Source organism: Protopterus annectens, chromosome 3.part1, assembly GCF_019279795.1.
Source record: "Protopterus annectens isolate FY-2018-M chromosome 3.part1, PAN1.0, whole genome shotgun sequence".
Taxonomy (NCBI): domain Eukaryota; kingdom Metazoa; phylum Chordata; order Ceratodontiformes; family Protopteridae; genus Protopterus; species Protopterus annectens.
The window spans coordinates 1,838,960,816-1,838,981,156 of record NC_056732.1 but is presented as its reverse complement, the minus strand read 5'-3'; the positions used below and the strand labels follow the sequence as shown (position 1 = coordinate 1,838,981,156).

The 20,341-nt window shown below is 42.9% G+C and overlaps 1 protein-coding gene across 1 annotated transcript in view; it reads left to right on the top strand.

The window, feature by feature from the left end:
* The window catches only part of LOC122797903 (zinc finger protein 28-like), a 271,838-nt gene that overhangs the window by 10,760 nt on the left and 240,737 nt on the right, over positions 1–20,341 (top strand). The window contains exon 3 of the mRNA XM_044066422.1: positions 15,412–15,538. Within this exon, the coding sequence (XP_043922357.1) occupies positions 15,412–15,538 (127 nt within the window). The remainder of the gene's footprint in view (positions 1–15,411; positions 15,539–20,341) is intronic.

Here is a 20,341-nt window from a genome sequence, read left to right as displayed (position 1 = left end):
TTCGCTTTGGCTCTTTTACTTGACTAATTTTTACAGCATCCTTTTTTTCTCTTAATTCTTATAACTTCTGTTCCACCGATTTGCAGTTTACGTATGGCTCTCTGTTACTGGTGAGTCATGAAACTTTCTAAACTCATAGTCCTTGATTTGATTCTTTAATTCAGTAGCATAGTTATCTTTATGAGCACTATAGAACCCTCTCTTTTGGGAATAATAGACATCAAATTCTTATAGGTTCTTAGGTTTATACTAGGCTAATGACCACCAGGGCCTTTACAACCCTAGCCATGCAAACCAACCTAGTTTTGTCCCAGAGTTCCGTGGACACCTATATGGTGGGGTATGTTAGTAAGATGGTAGCTAAGGGCTACATGAGTGGATGTTAGCTGGGTATTAATTACTTGCTGTCGATCTCTGTTCATCGGAGACCTGGGGGCCATTGCAACTGCTGACCTCTTCTCTCAATTTTCTGTACTTCATCTCTGAAACACACACACAAAAGCAGATGCTGCTTTTTGTGTCCCCCATTAGCATAAGATCAGCACTAATCCAAGGGGAAAATTCTGATGCCAGTTGTTTCCCTTCCTGGTAAAGTGGATCTCTGGAAAATGAGTGGACCATCAAGCCACTGTAGTCAATTTCAGAGTTGTGTTAGACTTAGCATTTCTGTTTGTTTTAACCTTGAATGTATTGGTGTTAGTTTATGGCTGCTGTCTCTGCAGAATGCCGTAAGACATCTATGCCTTCAAAACCTGCCCCATTGCCTACTGCAGTTACTGTTCTGAGCTCTGCACTCAGCTGAAGCTACAAAGTGTATAAACTCGGCTGTACCAGAAAGAATCGGAGCTAGAGCCCAAAGTAAAAACAAGCTGCCATGGTGGACATCCACAACACACTTTACAAAAAACGCAAAAAGTTGCTGTCTGGGAAAAATAAGACAAGGCCCCACCAGTGGAAAGGCGCCCTCCTCCGCCTCCACAGGCAAATAAGACAACTTGTCAAATTCTCTTTTTGAGGGAAACTTAGGAAGTACAGCCAAGGATAACCATAAGGCCTTTTACAGCTACGTTCATAGCCTAAAACGTAGGACTCCATTGTGTGCAGAACTAGTGACCAGTGGTTTCACATACTGAACACACAGAGATGGCAAACCTGCTAGCGGACAGATTTGGCAAAAAGTTCACTCCCTTATCCCCTTCTGACTTATCACACACCTTCCCCAACCCCCCCCCCCCACTCTACATAACTGAATGGCAGGTCCTCAAAGCCTTGTTTAAGGCAAAAAGCACAGTCTGTATGGGACCAGATGATATTCCAAGCTGTCTTCTAACATGGCTAAAACACAAACTATCATCACCATTAAGCACCTTTTTAAGTCATAGCCTAACCACTGGCTTTGTTCCTGTGGAATGGAGAACAGCAACAGTTATTGCCCTCAAGAAAGGTGGCCTAAAAACAGACCAGGTGAATTACAAACCCAAAAGCCTGCTCAACCTCATCTGTAAGGCCACAGAACATATTATGGACCTCCTAAATAAAAGACATAGGCAACCTCCAATCCCTGGATCCTATGCAATTCTGCTTCGTCAAGGGCAGATCCTGCCTGTTAAATCTGGTGGACTTCTTTGAAAATGTGACCAGGGCCATTGACGAGGACAAATCTGTGCATACAGCATACCTAGACTTGGTAAAGGCTTTTGACACAATCCCACATCCAGGCATTACGGATAAACTTTGCATACTGAATGTAAACCTCTTTGTTGTAACATGGGTTGCCAACTGGCTCACAAACTGGACACACTGTATCAAAGTGGGTGACTCCACATCAACCAACAGACCTGTTACAAGTTGGGTGCCACATGGGTCAGTTCTGGGCCCCCTGCTGTTTTGATATACACTTCAGACGTTCAGGTCAAAACTAGGGGATTGTGGCTGACCAGGTTTGTGGATGCTGCAAACTAAGTGCAATCATTGAATCCCCAAATGATGTCCATATACTCCAGGAGGGTTTCACTCGGACAGATGACTGGTGTATTAGTCACAGTCTCAAACTGAATGCAGAGAAATGTGTGATTCCCTTCAGCGCAAACAATGTCCCTTCACACTATCAAATCGACAACAATACCCCAAGTACCCATAAAGTGATAAGGGACCTGCAATCACAAGCTGACTGCAACCTTAACTTCGACCACCATGTGTCTACTGTAGTAAGGAAGGCTTTCTATGTAGCACACTTGATTAGTAAAGGCATCGCCTCCAGAGCAAAAGAGGTTGTAATCCCTCTATACTCAGCACTAATCTGGCCCATAATTGAGTATAAGACCCTGTGTGGCATGTCCGATACAAAGCACCTGCAGCAACTGGAGAAACCTCAAAGGTTTTTAACAAAGATCAAGGGTCTCAAGCATGTGCCTTACTCAGACTAACATCCCTGTCACTATACTTTTGTGTCATATAGACTTCTTAAGGTAGACTTATGCCTGGCCTACAGAGCAATCCAAGACCCAAACCTAATGAACTGGCTGCACATCCGTAAATCAAATGGGACTAGAGCTACCCATTCCAAGTACCTAAATATGCCTGTGACTGAAATAGGATATGGTGGAGGATACGGTGGAGGGACAGATTTATCTCCCAGTGACTGCTGCATCTTTGGAACAGGTTACCAATTCATGTGAAACAGAGCACCTCTATGACACTGTTCAAGAGGAACCTGGGCAGGTGGATGGGGCACCATAAATTCTTACCAGGGGTGGTGCTCACAACCCTCCTGGACATGGGCTGTCATCACTAAATGCAGTCTTTGGTATTGACTAACATTTTCCTGGTATTACATTGGGATGAAACTAGCTAGACTTAAGATGACCTCTGGGTCACTAGCCTAGTAATCTCCTGTGATCCTATGAAACATGGCTGCCTCACACCAACATGTTATGCTTGACTTTTCTTGAAGGTAGGCAGGCAAATCCTTGTCACTCCTCCCTTTTCTGTGCTAGCTCTAACAGCTGTTCTTGATGCTATCCCTGTACTGCAAGAAAAACCCTCACAAGCTCACCAAGAACAGTTACTCCACCTGTTCAGCAGCCACTGTCTTGTCGATACAGCAGAGTATCCTATGGGAGATCAGTTATTTGCATGTATCCAAATTTACAGACTACTGGGTATTGGATGTAGTCACAGGTCACCATGTCTTAGAACTGCTAGGTCCACTCCTGAGACAGAATTCCACTTGGAGACCAGACCGTCTCCACATGGTTCTTTGACAAGGTCCAGATTCTACTTCATAAAGTTTTTGTAGAACCTTTATTTCCTTAGGAAAGAAACAAAGGGGTTATTTGCATCTTTTCCATATTCTGAATCAAACTAGAGTGGCCCATCCTGGACATTGGTGACTTTACTTAATTTTATCTGGATAAGCTTTCTGTACCAAACAAAATCAGAGAATGTAAAAATTCATGCAGAGATTGAATTACTGATCTACAAAGTGTATTAATAACAGGAACATAATGCGTACAAAAATATACCAATGAACAAAAGACTTTTTTTTTTGCAACAACAGCCCCAGAGTGTTACGTTTGAAGATGACCCTTCAGATGAGCATTAAAAGACTTGCACTTTAACAAAGAAGGCAGAGGTTCATAGGTTCATAGTTTAGTACTAAGCTAACTGCCCTTACGAACCATTTTAAGCCTAGCCAATTATCCCTTGTGAGACTCAAACCCTGCACCTTGTGTTTGTAAGGCAAACACCTTAAATATTAAACCACCTTCCCAACCCCTCACTTCAGGCTATCCAAAGCTTAAAAAAAATAAATTGTTTTAGTAGCAAACTTAACCTGAGGAAAAGCAGTAGAGGTTTTGGTGGTTACTGACAATAAATTCCATATTCTGGGTCCTCATTCTGACATCCAGAGGGAATGGAGGAAGGAACAAAGTAGAGTTGCTGCAACACAAGTACCTCAGGTTGTGAGTAATAGGTTTACTTTTAGTTAAATGATCCAGTGCATGACAGATTTTAAGGTCAAATATCTTGTACTCCAGGCAACAGTGCGTTCTGGAGATCCTTAGATGGACCAATGCATTTTGAAGAGAGCTACAACAGTAATTCAGCCTTGGACTTATTCTCATAAAAATGCAGATATTTTGAGTGAAAATTGTGTTGTTATATGGACTTGGAGCATCTACTAGGGGTGGAGGACATACTTCATTACTGGGAGGAGAAGACCTTTTCCTTGTGTATCCCAGGATTCAATTCTAGCACCCTTCATGAGTTAGTTAGCAGGTTTTTTACAGAGGCTAGACTTTTGCCATTATGAATTTTGTAAATCTGGTGGGGACCAGCCACCGATCCAGATCTCTAACCTGTGACATTTAAGTCCATATCCCCAACAAGGGCAGATCTGACCACTAGGAGGTAACGAGGCAAATCCATTCCTGGTCTGATATAGTAAGGGAAGTGGTTTCTTACATTTGATAGTTGAGTCACATTTAGTGCATCACTGATAAATCTACAATAGTGTATCTGGAAGAGTATTCCTAATGACATCAGGCAATTGGTTAAATGCCTCTGGAAACATGTTATCAGCATGCAATAAGTCAAGGATGTCTGCAAGAAGACTAGGAATGACTTGGGATCTTAGGAAGCTACTAGGCTATTTGCCCTGAGGCCCTTATAAGCCTAGCCACGAGTTTAGCCCATGCTTGGACAAGTCAGCACCCAAAGCCTCTGTCCAGCAGGGACAGAAGGAGAATTCCAGGGGTGTATTTTATATTTCCCATCCAGTTTGTGCTTGAAAAGGGATAATGAGGTACTCTGCTTGATGTGGAGAGGGAGTCTATTCCACAGATGGGGGAGTCTGTAGGACACAAATCTGTCCTGCCAACAAGTCCTATTGATGTCACGGATCAGGTTGAGGTCGCATGTGTGGGTTACTCAAGTGGCGTGTGACTGGTGGATATGTAGCAGTCCCATCATGGTGGGGTCTGAGATTGCTTTAATGACTTAATGAAGATGGTAAATAACAAAGGGCCTGACATCGATACCTGCGGAGCACCCATGGCCACAGGAAGGGAATTTCAAAGTGACTGGGTCACTCTGAGCTTAAATCAGTGGCTTAAGTAGCTGTGTATGCAGCTGAGTACATGGCGGTCAAGATCGTAACCTGTAATTTAGAGGAATTTGGTGCATCGAGCAATGCCAAATGATTGGAACTAGTCATTAAATACTGCAGTAATTTACTGAGATGCATCTAAGCTAAGATTACTAGCCAGAAGAATATGGAAGTACTGATTTTCTTAGTCCTGCTAGTTGCAAAAGAACCGCAGTTGTTAATGATTTTAAGTTGGATTGCTGATGCATTTTTGAAGAATTTTAGATAGTGGAGCAGAGAGACTGATGTAATAGGAGCCTACCAAAAGTGGGACGCCTTTATCCTTTAAAGTGTTATATTATTTAATTGCCATAGTAAAATTTCTCTGGTGTGTGTGTGTCTGCATGCTGCCTGGTTCAGAAGATCAATGACTTCATGTGTCACTGCACATTACACTTCCAAGGAACACTGACCATGGCTTTACCAGGAAAAAGTGTTACTCTGTGTAGCACCTGCAGTGTAATACCTGGGGAAGATAGGACATTGTAAAAGTTAGAAGTGGGTATTTTGTGGTGATCTCTCGGAGAATTGAACTGGCTGTGGTAAAAAATACCAAAGTGTTTCATAAGTCCACCATTGCTACCAATTCATACTTCAGGTCCGTGGCTTTGAAAACTGTGGCAGGGTTTAAGTAGTGATGTGTGACATGGACCAACCAAAGGCCCTGCCACTGTAATCGCTATCCTACAGACAGCTAAAATATGACCTTGTCAGGCATACAAGCATCCTCCAACCTAATGTTGATGGATTTACTGCACATCAGGAAGTCAGATGACATTAGATATTCTCAGTCTAGGGATCTAACTCTTTTCAGCAACATCAGCAGCAGAGTTTAGAGGAACAGGTGCGTCTCGCGTAGGATACAATCACACTGGAACAGACTTACCCATCCACGTTAAATAATTCCAAGCATGGGTGTCCTGAAATTATCTGTGATGTGATTCCAGTTATTCTCACTAGGGATAATATATCCACATCCTTAACCTCGCTCCTACTAGACAAATTCACGTCAAAGCCAAAAACCTACCTTGGATAACTAAAGATGCTAAATCTCTTATTAAACAAAAGGATAGTGCCTGGACTGCTTGTCAAACCTCCAAAACCTCAGAAAACTTCACCTCTTACAAACAACTAAGAAACCAAACTAAGTAGCAAATATTATCGGACAAAAAAACTTATTTTCTAGCTTGTCAGCAAAAACACATAACCCACAAAAATTTTGGCAAAGCATTAACTACCCCCTCAACTCTGGCAAAACCTTTACCCCTGCACTATCTACAGCAAATAGCACTGAATGCTTAGCATCCCAATTTAACTCTCAATTAATCACAACTATCACCTCACTTTTAAACTACAACAAATCTAACCAACCCCTTAGTGCCTACCTCTACTAACTCTAAACCCAACTACTTCTCTTTTAAACTCTTACAAACCTCTTGTATAAAAAAAAAACTCCTATCGAAACTAAAACCTACCTGTCTAGCAGCTGACCAACTCCCTAATGACTTCTTAAAAACTGCTGTGAGCTCTATTGCCTATCCCATATCTATCCTAATCAATCATTCCATCACAGAACAATATGTCCCCATACTATGGAAAATATCCCATATCATCCCCCTCCACAAGGGAGGCCCCCATTGCTATTGTATCACCCCTAGTCAAAATCTTAGACAAATGTATCCATAAGCAGCTGATAGACCACCTCACTACAAATAACCTCTTATCTAGATCACAGCATGGCTTCCGTCCAAAACACAATGCCGCCACAGCCCTCAAGTTTCACTAACTACATCAACCTCCTCAAAAACAGTGGGCAGCTAGTTCCTACTATATTCCTTGATATGTCCAAAGCTTTTGATACGGTATCCCACAAACTACTACTCAACATGCTAGCCTCCTTCAACCTCAACTCTACAGCTCTCAACTGGTTCTTTAGCTACCTTTCTAATCGACAATGGGCAACTAAATGGGATAATAAACTCTCCACACTCCTCCCAGTCTCTGTTAGGATTCCTCGGGGTTTCATCCTTGGCCCTCTACTTTTTTATTGTATTCACAAATAGAAGCAGATTTAGTGGCAGTGTTTAGGCTGTCGCTCAATATCCTGACCGCTACTCTTATTTGCTCTGCTTTCACACCCCAAGAACTCCAAGATAAACTGAAAAAGTCCTTTCTAGATATTGAAAATGATCTAAATGGACTTCATTAATTTTGGGTTTAGGATGAGTTGATCTTCTCTAACAGGAAATCCAAAGCAAAACCACCTCCTCGCTCCATCTACTCCACTAATAGCACTATAATAGAACAAGTTAACTAAACAAAACTACTTGGTGTCACAATAGATAACAACCTAATATTCAGTAAATGTATATCACTCACAATAAAGAAAGTTCACATCAAACTTGGTACTCTGTATAGGGCCAAAACTTACTCAAAATGGGCACCTGCTGCTTCTTGGTCTTGGACAGCAATTTTTTCTTTTGTTATAGAGTTTATTGCAGATGTCCACCTGGCAGGTTTACTCTTCCTTGTAGCGGATGATTTAGTTCTGTCAGGTATTCCTGATTCCATGCATCTATATAAATGCTCGTATAGTGCTTTAGTGTAGTTTTGGATATTGGTGCCAGTTGCTACAGAGGGGGAGGGGGCTGTGAAGCTGTTTACAGCCTCTATAGGGATGGTATAATCAGCTTTGGAGAAGTTTTTGTCTGATTCTAGCTAGAGGGGGGTTGGGGGAGATGGTGACTTTGAAAGTGACCGCTTTGTGGTCTGATCTTACCAGGGAGGATGATACTATAGGGCTGCTGCAGTGGTTACTCATGTTGGTTAATACCAAGTCCAAGATATTATCACCCCTTGTGGGGGTATCGACTAGTTGTTCCAAGGCATTTGCACTGACAAAATTGAGGAATCTCTGGGCATTTGTATTCTGGCATGAGTAGTTCTTCCAGTCTATGTTTGGGAAGTTAAAGTCACCCAGGATCAGGGTAAAGGATTGAATCTTGATAGATTCAAAACAGGTCCAAATAGGCGGATTGGGCATCTTGAGTCAGATTTGGGGGCCGGTAGCTAGCTATGATTTGAATAGGGGTCTTGTAAATGGTTAACTGCACCTGGAATGTCTCCTGTGCGTCATACTGTTTGACCAGCTTGGAGGTGTGTATGCCTTTAATGTTTATTGAAACTCCTCCTCCTTTGGCTTTACTGCCCACAGTTTGGGGTCTGAATATATGACAGGATGAGTAACCAGGTAAGGCTGAGGTGCTCTCTGCAGCTTTGAACCAGGTTTCTGTGACTGTACAGATGTCAGAAATTTCCAGGGTTAGGAATGCTTGCAATGAGTGCAGTTTGATGTTTAGACTCCTAGCATTTAGCAGCATGACCTTTTTAATTTGTGTTTTGTTTAAATTGTTGTTGGTAGTTTTAACCTCATCACTTTTCCTAAAAAAAGGCACTATGGGGAGGCAAGAGCATTTGCCAGAAGCCTGAAGCCTAGGTGAGACAGATGCAGGCCATCTCTGGCAAAACATTGTGGACTGTCGATCACATCTTCCCAGGCTGTCAGGTACTGGATCCCCCTGGAATGACAGCAGAAATTAAGCCAATTGTTTTCTGTTCGTACTGAGGCATCATTCTGGGTGACAGCAGAATGCTGCTTAAGGCTAGGGACATACCTGCTTGGGACACATAATCAGTGAGCTAAATCATGTCTCTGTTCATATTGCCCAGAGAGGTACATCTCAAGTCATTCACACCAACATGGACTATGACAGAGTCGTAACAGTACCTGTTGTTGAGAGACTTGAGTATGTGTGTGATGTGGTGGATTCTGGCACCTGACCGACCACTAACCGTGACTTTCTCCTTATGCAGCCTGGTGAGAGGCACATTTGTGTGTCTCACAATGGAGTCTCCTTTGACTAATATGTTGGTTTTATGGTGAAGCCTTAGTGGTTGTGAGGCACAGGTGTGTGGACTATGCGTGGTATGTGGTGTGGAGGTCTGTTGAGATCACATGCGTTTTTGCCTCGGAGGTCTCCTTTGTTTGGGTATGTTTATGTGGAGGATCTCTGCATATGTAGGTGTGTGTTGTGTGGGTGGTGGTTGAGGTGTAGTGATTGTATTGACAACCTTTTGTTAGAGTCTTGGGGAGAATGGCCAGGGAGATCTAAGGGGTGGGACTAAAGCCCAAGTGCTTAAACCAAAACTAAGAGCTTAGAATAACACTTAACAGTTTAGACAGGCTATAAATGAGCAGTAATAAATGCAACAGAATAAATGCAATTGAGTTAGAGGACAGGCAGCAAGTAGCAGGAAAAAGCAAAGCAAGATGAAGTAACGGAGTAGTAGGAAGAAGTGCACAAATTAGACAAATATCAGCAGCTGAATAAAGTGTCCTTACTTTATATTTAAAAAAAAAAAGGGCGAGAGCAGGAACAGAAGATAATTCAAGGATAAGGGACTAAGGGGTTTGGCCTTCCCAAATGATCTCTGTATTACGTAGAATGAGCTAAAGAGGTGGGACTGGGAGGAGTGTCCCTGATCAGATTTACAGTAGGGGCGGGGTGACTGCAAGAACAACCAAATTTAAGAACACAACAACAATAGGGTGGGAGAACAAAGTTTCAGCACAGAAAACAGGGCCAGCAAATATATAAATAATTCAGTCAAGCAAAAATACAGTGCAGAACTATGAACAAAGTCCCAAAACATATACTTGTCAGCTCTATATTTTCATATTGTTTGAAAAGCACTCTTTCAGAACACAAGGAGATTCTAGCAATGATATGCAGGTTGATGGACAATATGTGAAGTGTTTGGTGATTTGCCCGATGGACAGCACCTCTAACGGTATATCACTGAAAGCTGATTTTCAAAAATCATTGGGCTTTTCACTTTTCTCCACTTATATGCAGTCATGGAGTATGCGTGCGTGTGTGTGTGTATATATGTACACACACACACACACACACACACACACACACACATTAGGGTCATGCTGAGTCACCCCCACATGGTGGTTTCAAGACAGCTTTCCCCATCTAAATAAACTGGCTTTCAGTGATATTTTTCATGTTTCTTTTTTCATCAGAGAAATGTTCACTGTATAATCCTGAATCTAGCTGATGCTGGTTTATCCATCATGGGGGGGTGATCTGACCCACAGCCGTCGTTGAACATACTGGGGAGAGAGAGAGAGAGAGAGGTGCACAACATGCAGTGTGTGTACCATGGAAGTGTTTACCATGGAAGTGTTTGCTGTGCTAAGTCATATCCAGTTGGTAGACATCATGGAGCATGTGCAAGAGTATGCACGTTCGTGGAGGAAATCCTAGCAGACCCTCCCATCTGTAAGAAAGTATATCAGCCACTGAGGAGGGGTGGATTAGGCCAGAATTTGGAATATCCCTTGTGGTTTCCTAGATGATAGCTGTGCTATGACCAGCTGTGGCCCTGGCAATGAGAAATAAATAAGTAAAGTCCTGGAGGAGGTTAGATGGTCAGCAAGCACGTGGTAAAGAAATAAGCTTAAAAAAAAAACTAATTCTGACTGTTTTGGATTATGCACCTTTGCTGCAGGTGGGCTGTTTGATGGTTTCCTTGGACATGAATTATTTTTTGGCTCCTCTCACTACTCCAGGATTATAAAGCCATCAATATTCCTGAGACTTTTGTTTAGTGTCGGAGCCTTCCATCAGGCTGTAGAATGGTGTACTCTCCCCACCAGTTTGAATGTTTATATTTCTTCTGCACCAGAATCTGTTACAGGTCCTGAAGATGGATTCTTCATTGGCAAGTTCGGAATCTCACCTGAGCTCCTTCATTGTTGTGAAAAGTGAATAAGAGTCTTTGAGTAATCCATTTGGAGATTCTGGTTATCTTCTTCAGCCTCCAAGTTCTGAAAGGGGAATCAACACAAGAATCTTTCCTGTTCTAGTTGGAAGGTCATGCTGTGGTGTGTTATGTGAACAAACAGGCACATGATTGTCCCACTATAGGCAATGACATTGCATGTGTGTTAGTTGGACATGTAGTCAGTGTGGCACCTTTTCACTCTAAAAGTGGTCATAGTTGTGGATTCCTTTGGTTACAGCTCTCTTCCTCTTCTGGAGTTGTAAGTAAAGGTGTCATGGCTGACCAGGATCTTTGTGAGTAGTGCTCACCTTATATTGACCTGTGGTTTTCTTACACATTTGCCTCATGCAGCAGGATAAGGGACAGTTGGACCTGGTTGTGTCGACTCTTCCATGGCTGGGAAAATTCATGTATACCTTTACCATTCCTTCTCATTTCCTGCCTCATCCAAAAATGCAGGGAAGGGCTGCCAAAACTCAATGTAATTCCTCCACAATGCCTAGAACTGTGTGGTTTCAAATTCCCAGTTTTGTTTCGGTACAATAAGTTGTCCCAGTATAAGCTGTGGAAGTTCTTCTTGGTTCATGTGACAGCTGTCTCCCACAGGGCCTGGCTGCTCTTTTAGATCCTGTGTTTCCACTCCTGGTAGATGTGGCAGAGGTGAATGAAGCTACCATATAGCTTTTTGTTCACAGACATAGTTTCATAGGATGTTACTATGCTGTTGACCTGAGGGTCTTTAATAGCCTCGCCGTTAAATCGCAATGTAATAGTAGAGGGGAGATATTGTCTATGCCCAAGATTTTTCTAACAAGAATAACCCATGTCCAGGAGAGAAGCAGGGGCAGTCCCCATCAGAAATGTACAGTTTGCCACCCAGTCGTCCAGGTTGCACATAAAAAGGATCATGGAGTTCTCTGCTTGACATGGATTGGAAGCCTGTTCCAAAGGAGTGGCAACCTCTGAGAGATGTATCTGTGCCTCCAGCATGTCCTATTTATGTCACAGGCTAGATTGAGGTCCTTGGAACAGGTTGCTCTAGTCCAATGTGATGTACAGATGTGCAGCGTTTTCATTAGATTTGAGTCCGAGATGGCCCTGTAAGCCAGACATAAGTTGCCTCTAAGTAGTCTATATGCTACAGAGTACAGTCTGTCCGTATAAGGCATGTACTGGAGACCCTGAATTTTCTTAGTTGGAAATCTCTGAGGTCTCTCAAGTTGCTGCCGGGTGTCTGGTATGGTACACACCAAAGGGAGCATTATATTCAATAGCAGACCCGGTGAGGGACTAGTACTGGGAAGTTATAACCTCTTTTGCTTTTAAGGTGATGCCTTTGCTAATTAGGTGAGCGACTTAGAATGCCTTCCACACCACAGTAGACACATGGTAGTCAAATTTCTGGTCGTAGTCAACTTGTGTTCCCAGGTCTCTCACTACAGAATTGGTACTTATGGTATTATTGTTTATTTTATAATCAGCAGGGACATTGCTTTTACTGAAAAGAATGATGATACATTTTTTTAGGATTTAGTTAGACCATGGTTTTGGCACCAGTCATTGGTCTGTGTAAGCCCCTTTTGAAGAATGCTGATATTGTGAATGGATTCATTGATAGCACCTAATTTGCAGTCATCCGCAAATGTGGTTAGCCACAGCCCTCCGTTTTGGCCTGGACTTCTGAGAAGTATATGCCAAACAAGAGGAGGCCCAGCACTGACCCTTGTGGGACCCCATTGGTGACAGGTCTGCTGGTACAGGAGAATTCTTCTACTTTGACTGAGTGTTGTCTATCTGTGAGCCAGTTTGCAACCCACCTGACAACATAGGAGCTGATATTCAACTGGGTTATTTTGTCAATGATACCCGAATGTGGGATTATGTCGAAGACGTTGGCCAAGTCAAGATAGCTGTGTACATAGCTTTGCCTTCTTTTGTGGCTCTGGTCACATTCTCAAAAAAGTGCACCAGGTTTAGCAGGCACGACCTACCCTTGACAAAACCGAACTGGGACGAATCTATGGTTTGGAGGTTACCTATATGCTTATTTAGGAGATCCATGATGATTCATTTCATTGCCTTTTACAGATAAGGCTGGTTGAACTTATGGGTCTACAGTTACCTGGGTCTGTTGTCGAGCTGCCCTTGTGGAGGGCATTAACAGTTGCTGTTTTTTATTTAGTGGGGACAAAGCCAGTACTCAGACTCTGGTTGAATAGGGTGCTTAGTGGGCTAGCTAGCTCTTCTTTAAGAACATTAAGAATGCAGCCTGGAATGCCATCTGGTCCCATGAAGGCTATATTCTTCGTCTTGAATAGAGCATTGATGGCTTGCTCTTCGGAGATGCAAGGAGGAGGTAATGTTGAATACATTGTTTGTGGTATGCTTAAAGAGGATAGGGGTGAAATTTTCACCAAACCTATCTGCTAGCAAGTTTGCAATTTCCACAGGGTCAGTTTGTGTGATACTATCCACAATTAGTTCAGAACACATCTGAGTCTTAAATTTTAGTTTGCGGACGTAGCTGAAGAAAGCCTTATGATTATCCTTGGCTGTGGTTGCTATATTTTTCTCATAGCTGCTTGTGAGTTGTCTTATTTGCTTGTTTAGGTCGAGGAGGGGTGCTTTTCCAATTCTGGGTTTGCACTTTTGTATTTGTAGACAGCAGCTTATTTCGCTTATTGCATAATCTGTTCATGCTAGATGCCCACCAGGGTGATTTGCCTTGTCTTGAGGTTCTTACGTTAATCCTATCCAGCACTGCTATGTTTTTTACATTTGTGTAGATGTTTATATATAGGGCATCAGTATATACCTTAGTATAGCCATCAATGCCATCTGTGGCAACTGGAGCTTGGAAGTTGATTATACCATCCCTTAAGGGGGTATAGTTAGCCTTGGTGAAGTTTTTTTAGCCTGACTTCTCCTTTGACTTTGAAGAGTTCTGGTGCTATTATTTATGGTCAGATTTAACCAGTGTGGGCCCTACACTTGAAGCATTGCATCGGTCACTCATATTGGTGAGGCCCAAGTCTAGAATGTTAGAACCCATTGTGGGGTAGTGCACCATTTGTTCCAGTGCACTTGAGTTAACAAAGTACAGGAACGTCTGTGTGAGTGAGTTTGGGCTCATATAAGATAGTTGAAATTACCCACGACTATGGTGTTTGGTTGTCCCAAGTAGGTCTAAGTAAACTATGTGGGCTTCTTTCATGGAAATGCACCTATAACTTATGATGTCATGGGGGGGCCCTTACCCACTGTTATTTGGACATGGAGTAACTCTGTAGAGTTATCTAGTCTATACAGTCTAGAGGCGTAATCTTTAATGAAAATAGGTATGCCACCTCCGTTGGTTCTCAAATCTTCAGTTTGTGGTCTGAAATTGTGGGAGGCATTGTATCCTTGCAAGGCCTGGGTACTTTCTGCAGCCTTGAACCAGGTTTCTGTGACTGCATGGATGTCGACATCCGTCAGGGAGAGGCCTGCTAGTGGTCTAGTTGTTAGATTCTTCCTCTGGTTTGCAAATATCCTGTGCTATTTCAATATACCATTCTACACATGGTCCTAACAACATTTCATTCTGTTAGTATAAAGGTGGTTCTGACTTATCTGAGGCATCTGTATGGCCTGGGTCTTCATTATTCCATGGTCACAGTGATTAAGGTAGCATCTCTGCGTAATACGATCTTATGGAAGGCGGAACTATGGATCAGCAATGGCTGTTTGAACAGTTCTATAAAGGGATTTGCATCTTCACCCATTATGAAGAGCCCTTCTGTTCCTTGAGATTTGAAGTTAATGTTTAACAGGTATTGTCCAGCCCCCATTTAAGCTTTTCAACAGCTTAAAGTTAATTTCTGTGAAGATGGAGATCTTGGAGGTCATCATCTCTGTGTCTAGGATCTGTGAGCTACAGGAACATCACTGTAGAGAACCAAATGGGTTTTTCATGGTTATCAGGTGTATCTTATTATTAATCCATGCTTCATCCTGGATTTCATATCAAACTGTTCTTAAAATCCGGTAGTCCTTACTGTTTTGTGTCTGGAGTCAGAATGGAAAAAGAGAGAGCAAGACCAACCTTTACTACCCCTGAAGTTCACTGCTATGTCAGGTTCTACCTGAAGATAGTATACGTATTAATTACCCTTGTGATCAAAAATTCCTTTTATTATGATGAATTTTTTTTAATAACCTCCATTTGTTGTATGATCTCATAATGGAGGTCAAAATGGGCATCAGGAAGTTCACTCCTCATACTTAATTACTGAGTAAAATTTCCAGATGCCCACTTGTTGAACACATAAGTCTGTTTACTGTTGATAACCTGACCATAATCTTCTTTGCAGTCAGCAGTTTACAGTGAAACTGAGTATAAATTAACAAATTCTGTGTATTTTCAGCTACCGGAAAGCTTTGAGGATGTTGCTGTTGAGTTTTCAGTCGAGGAGTGGACGACACTGAGTGAACAGGAGAAAGCATTGTACAAGGAGGTGTTGGTGCAGAACTATGAGAACATGGTTTCAGTTGGTAAGAGGATAATGTTTTATGGATACAGTTTCTTATTTGAGGTGTGTGTTTCCTTGCAAAGCTGAATAACATGCAGTTATGTGAAATGAAATGATGAATTGGCTAGAATATTTTGTATTATACCATGACCCCCCCCCCCCCCAAAACGTGTACACTGATTGGCCAGCGTGCCCGTTGTAAATCGAGTTATACTAATGGAAAAAGGTCCGGTCGCCCGGACTTTTTTCCCTTAGTATAACTCGTTTTTTTAAAACACTGTCTCGCTATGTTAAATGGGTTTAACATAGCGAGACAGTAAAATAAGCAACGGAGATCTCTGTTGCTTATTTTAAAGCTGTATCGCTATGTTAAACCCATTTAACATAGCGAGACAGTGTTTTAAAAGAAAGCAATGGCGAAAGCAAGATCTCCGTTGCTTTTTTTAGTGTTTCGCTATGTTAAATGAGTTTAACATAGCGAGACAGTTTTAAAATAAGCAACGGACATCTCCGTTGCTTATTTTAAAACTGTCTTGCTATGTTAAACTCATTTAACATAGCGAAACACTAAAAAAAAAAGCAACGAAGATCTTGCGTTCTCCGTTGCTTTTGCCCACAGCTCTGGTGTACTGCGCAGGCGCGCAGTACATCAGAACTGCCGCGGATGCCAGACATCTGCGGAAGGGCAGTAAACAGGCATTATACTATGCCATTATTTAAGAAAAGTAATAGTTTCTTTTCTTAAATAATGTCATGGTATAATAGCAATAACCCACGCCTGGGTGTGAGTAATTCTAAATTTACCCACGGTTGGCTTTGTTTGGTCCCTCGGGCTTCGCCCTCAGGACCAAACCACGCCAACCGTGGGTAAATTTAGCATTACCCACACCCAGGCATGGGTTATTGCTATATTTTATCATTTTTGTCTAGATATATTATACAGTCATCAGATGTTTTTGGAGATTACTGTACATGAGGGGTTAGTGTATGTATCTGTACATATGTGTGTAATATATACACGCGAGTGCACACATAGATGTAAGTATGTGTATGTATTTATATATATATATATATATATATATATATATATATATATATATATATATATATATATATATATATATACATACACACACATATATATATATATATATATATATATATATATATAGGTTCATAGGTTCGTACTAGGCTATCTGCCCTAAGGCATTTATAAGCCTAGCCAGAGTGTATGTGGCTTACACCACCCCTTAGGATGAGAATACTACGCCCTTTTAGGGTTTAGTTTACTATGCCTCTGTCTAGTAGTGACACAGAGATGACCCCCGGGATAAACCTACGATCTCCCATCCACTCGTCGAGATTTCTCTTGAATAGAGTCAGTGAGGGGCTCTGCCTAACATGGACTGGGATTTTGTTCCAGAGTGTAGGGAGCCTCTGGGTTATGAATCTGTCCCTCCAGCACGTCCTATTTATTTCTGTGTTGAGGTTTAAGTCACTTGTTCTCGTGGCTCTGATGAATTTGGATTTTCTGAGGTGGAGCATGTCCATTAATTCAGGATTGGACATGGCCTTGTACGTCAGGCACAGATCACCTCTGTGTAGGCGGTATGCGACTGAATAGAGCTGGAGTTTTTTCAGTCGGGCAGCATATGACATATGTTTAAGACCCTTTATCCTCTTGGTGAGGAACTTTTGGGGTCTTTCCAACTACTGCAGGTGTCGGGTAAGATACATCCCAAATGGGGCATTGTACTCAATCATTGGCCTGATAAGAGAAGAGTACAGGGGCACAATGACCTCTCTTGATCTAGATGTGAAACCCTTCATGATAAGGTGGGCAATATAGAAGGTCTTCCTAACCACTTTGGCAATGTGAGTGTCAAATGAGAGGTTACTGTCAACCTGGGTCCCTAGGTCCCTGATTACCTCTTCTGTACTTAATGGATTACCGCCTATGTGGTAATTTGTTGGTACCTTGTTTTTCCCAAAGGGTATGACTATACATTTTTTGGCGTTCAGCTTAAGGCCATGGCTCTGGCACCAATTATCCGTTTCTATGAGGCCTCTCTGAAGGATGTTTGTGTCCGCTGGAGTATCAACTATGGCGCCCAGTTTGCAGTCATCTGCGTACTTTGTCAGCCACAATCCTCCTATGTTTGCCTGTACTTCGGAAAAATAAATGCCGAACAAGAGGGGTCCCAGGACTGAGCCCTGTGGGACACCGCTTGTAACTGGCTTAGAGTCTGACATAGCTCCAGCAACTCTGACCCTGTGGGTTCTGTCCTTGAGCCAGTTTGCAACCCATCTTGTGACATATGGGTTTACATTTAAGCTGGTGAGTTTGTCTATGATGCCCGAGTGGGGTATTGTGTCAAAGGCTTTTGCAAGGTCAAGGTAGGCTGTGTGAACTGCTTTACCCTCATCAATGGCCTTTGTGACTGTTTCAAAAAAGTCGACCAAGTTCAAAAGGCAGGATCTGCCCTTGACAAAGCCAAATTGAGTAGGATCCAATGTCTGTAGGTCCCCAATGTCTTTGTTTATGAGTTCCATAATGATCCTCTCCATAGCTTTGCAGACCAGGCTCGTCAAGCTTATGGGGCGGTAATTTCCAGGGTCCGTAGAGGCACCGCCTTTGTGAAGTGGGACCACTGTTGCTGTACGCCACTCTTTGGGTACGTATCCTGTAGTAAGGCTAAGATTAAACAGCAGCCTTATGTGTGGGTTTAGTTCCTCTTGGAGTTCATGTAGCACACCGCCCGGGACACCATCCGGTCCCATTGATGCTGTGTTTTTAGCTTTAGAGAGGGTGGCTCTCACCTGGGCATCTGAGATGTTAGGGAGGCTACACTCTGCTGGGATAGTTATTTCTCCTTTTGAGGGGGAGGGGGAAGAAAAATTTACACTGAACCTGTCTGCCAGAATGTTGGCAATGTCAGTGGGTTCAGTGTATTTTGTGTCATTTTGGACTAACTCTGAGCATATCTGGGAGTTTCCACCCAGGTTTCTAACATAGCTAAAGAAGGCCTTGTGATTGTCTTTTGTGTCTTTTGCGATTTTTCTCTCAAAGTTGGCCTTGGATGATTTTATGAGTGATCGTAGTTTTTTGCTAGTACTGATCAGAGACGCCTTCCCTTTTAGGGATTTTGCTCTGTCATGTAGTAGCTTCCTCCTCCTGTTGTTAAGTTTGTTTATGGCTGGGGTCCACCAGACCGGGCGCCTGCCTTTGGGGGAATGGGTCTTGGTTTTATTTGGGATTGCATGATCCATGCATTCTTGAAGGTGCCCATAGAAGGCATTTGCAAAGGATTCAGCAGTGTGGGTTGTGGTTTCCACTGGCACAGGGGCCTTGAAGGATACCACTTCAGTCTTAAGAAGTGTGAAGTTTGCTTTTGAGAAGTTCGTCACTGTGGTCTTGTGTGCAGGGGGTGAGGGCGGGATGTGGATTTCCAGTGAGAGTAATTTATGGTCTGATCTTACCAAAGAGGGATATACTTCCGGTGTGGAGCATTTTGTCCCCATGTTTGTGATAAGGTCTGGTATATTGTCTCCTCTTGTGGGAATGGTGACTAGTTGTTCCATTGCATTTGAGTTTATGAATTCTAGGAACCTTTGGGCTAGGGTGTTGGGGCTTGAGTAATGTTCCCAGTCTATGTTTGGGTAGTTGAAGTCTCCCAAAATGATGGCATTTGGAGAGACGTTCATAATCTCCAGTGTCTTCAGGAAGGCTGTGTGGGGTTCCTGAGTTTGAGAGGGTGGTCTGTAGCATGCTACAAACTGTAAGGCAATTTTGCCTATGGTTAGTTGCACCTGGATAGTTTCCGATGCTTCGTGCGTTGCCACTAACCTGGAGGTGTGGGCAGCTTTGATGAAAATGGATACTCCCCCTCCTTTTGTGGTTCGGTCCAAGTTTTGAGGCCGGAACGCATGATATGAGGTAAAACCTGATAGTGCTTGGGTGCTCTCAGGAGCCTTGAACCAGGTTTCAGTTACTGCACAGACATCGATGTTCTCCATACTGAGGAGGGCTTTGAGGGCGTGCATCTTGAGGTTTAGACTTCTGGCATTGAGCAGCATTACCCTTAGGTTTTTTCCACTTGTGTTTTCTAGGGAGGTAGGTTTGTCATTTGAGCCTTGCCTAAAAAAGGCACTATGGGGGTGGCAAGAGCCTTGGCCAATATCCGGAAGCCCAGGGGTGACAGGTGCAAGCCATCCCTTGCGAAGCAGCGTGGCTTGTCAACCATGTCATCCCAAGCAGACAGACATTGGATCCCCTTAGAATGACACCAGTAATTAAGCCAATTGTTAAAACTGATCATTTTGTCTTTGTACTGTGGCATCATTCTTGGTGAGGGTAAGATGCTGCTCAGGGTCAGGGTCATACCGGCCTGGGCTACATAATCAGAGAGCTCCTCTATGTCTCTTTTCATGTCGTCCAGCTCCTCTATGTCTCTTTTCATGTAGTCCAGGGAGGTACGTCTCAGGTCGTTCACACCGGCATGTACAATGACTGAGTCATATTTGTTCTTGCTGTGGAGTGACCTGAGTGCTTGTGTTATGTGGTGGATTCTAGCTCCCGACAGGCAGCTTACTGTGACCTTTTCCTTGTTCAGTTTGGTGAGCGGGACGTCAGTGTGTCTGACTATGGAGTCACCTATTACAAGTGTGTCTGGCATGTTGTTTGGCCTTGAGGGCTGTGACTGTTTAGCACACTGACTTTGTGAACTATGTGTTGCATGTGCTATGTCTTGAGGTGGTGGTTGCTTGGATGTCTGCTTTGGAGGCCTCTGTTGTTTTGGTAGATTTTTAATCAGCACCTCCGAGT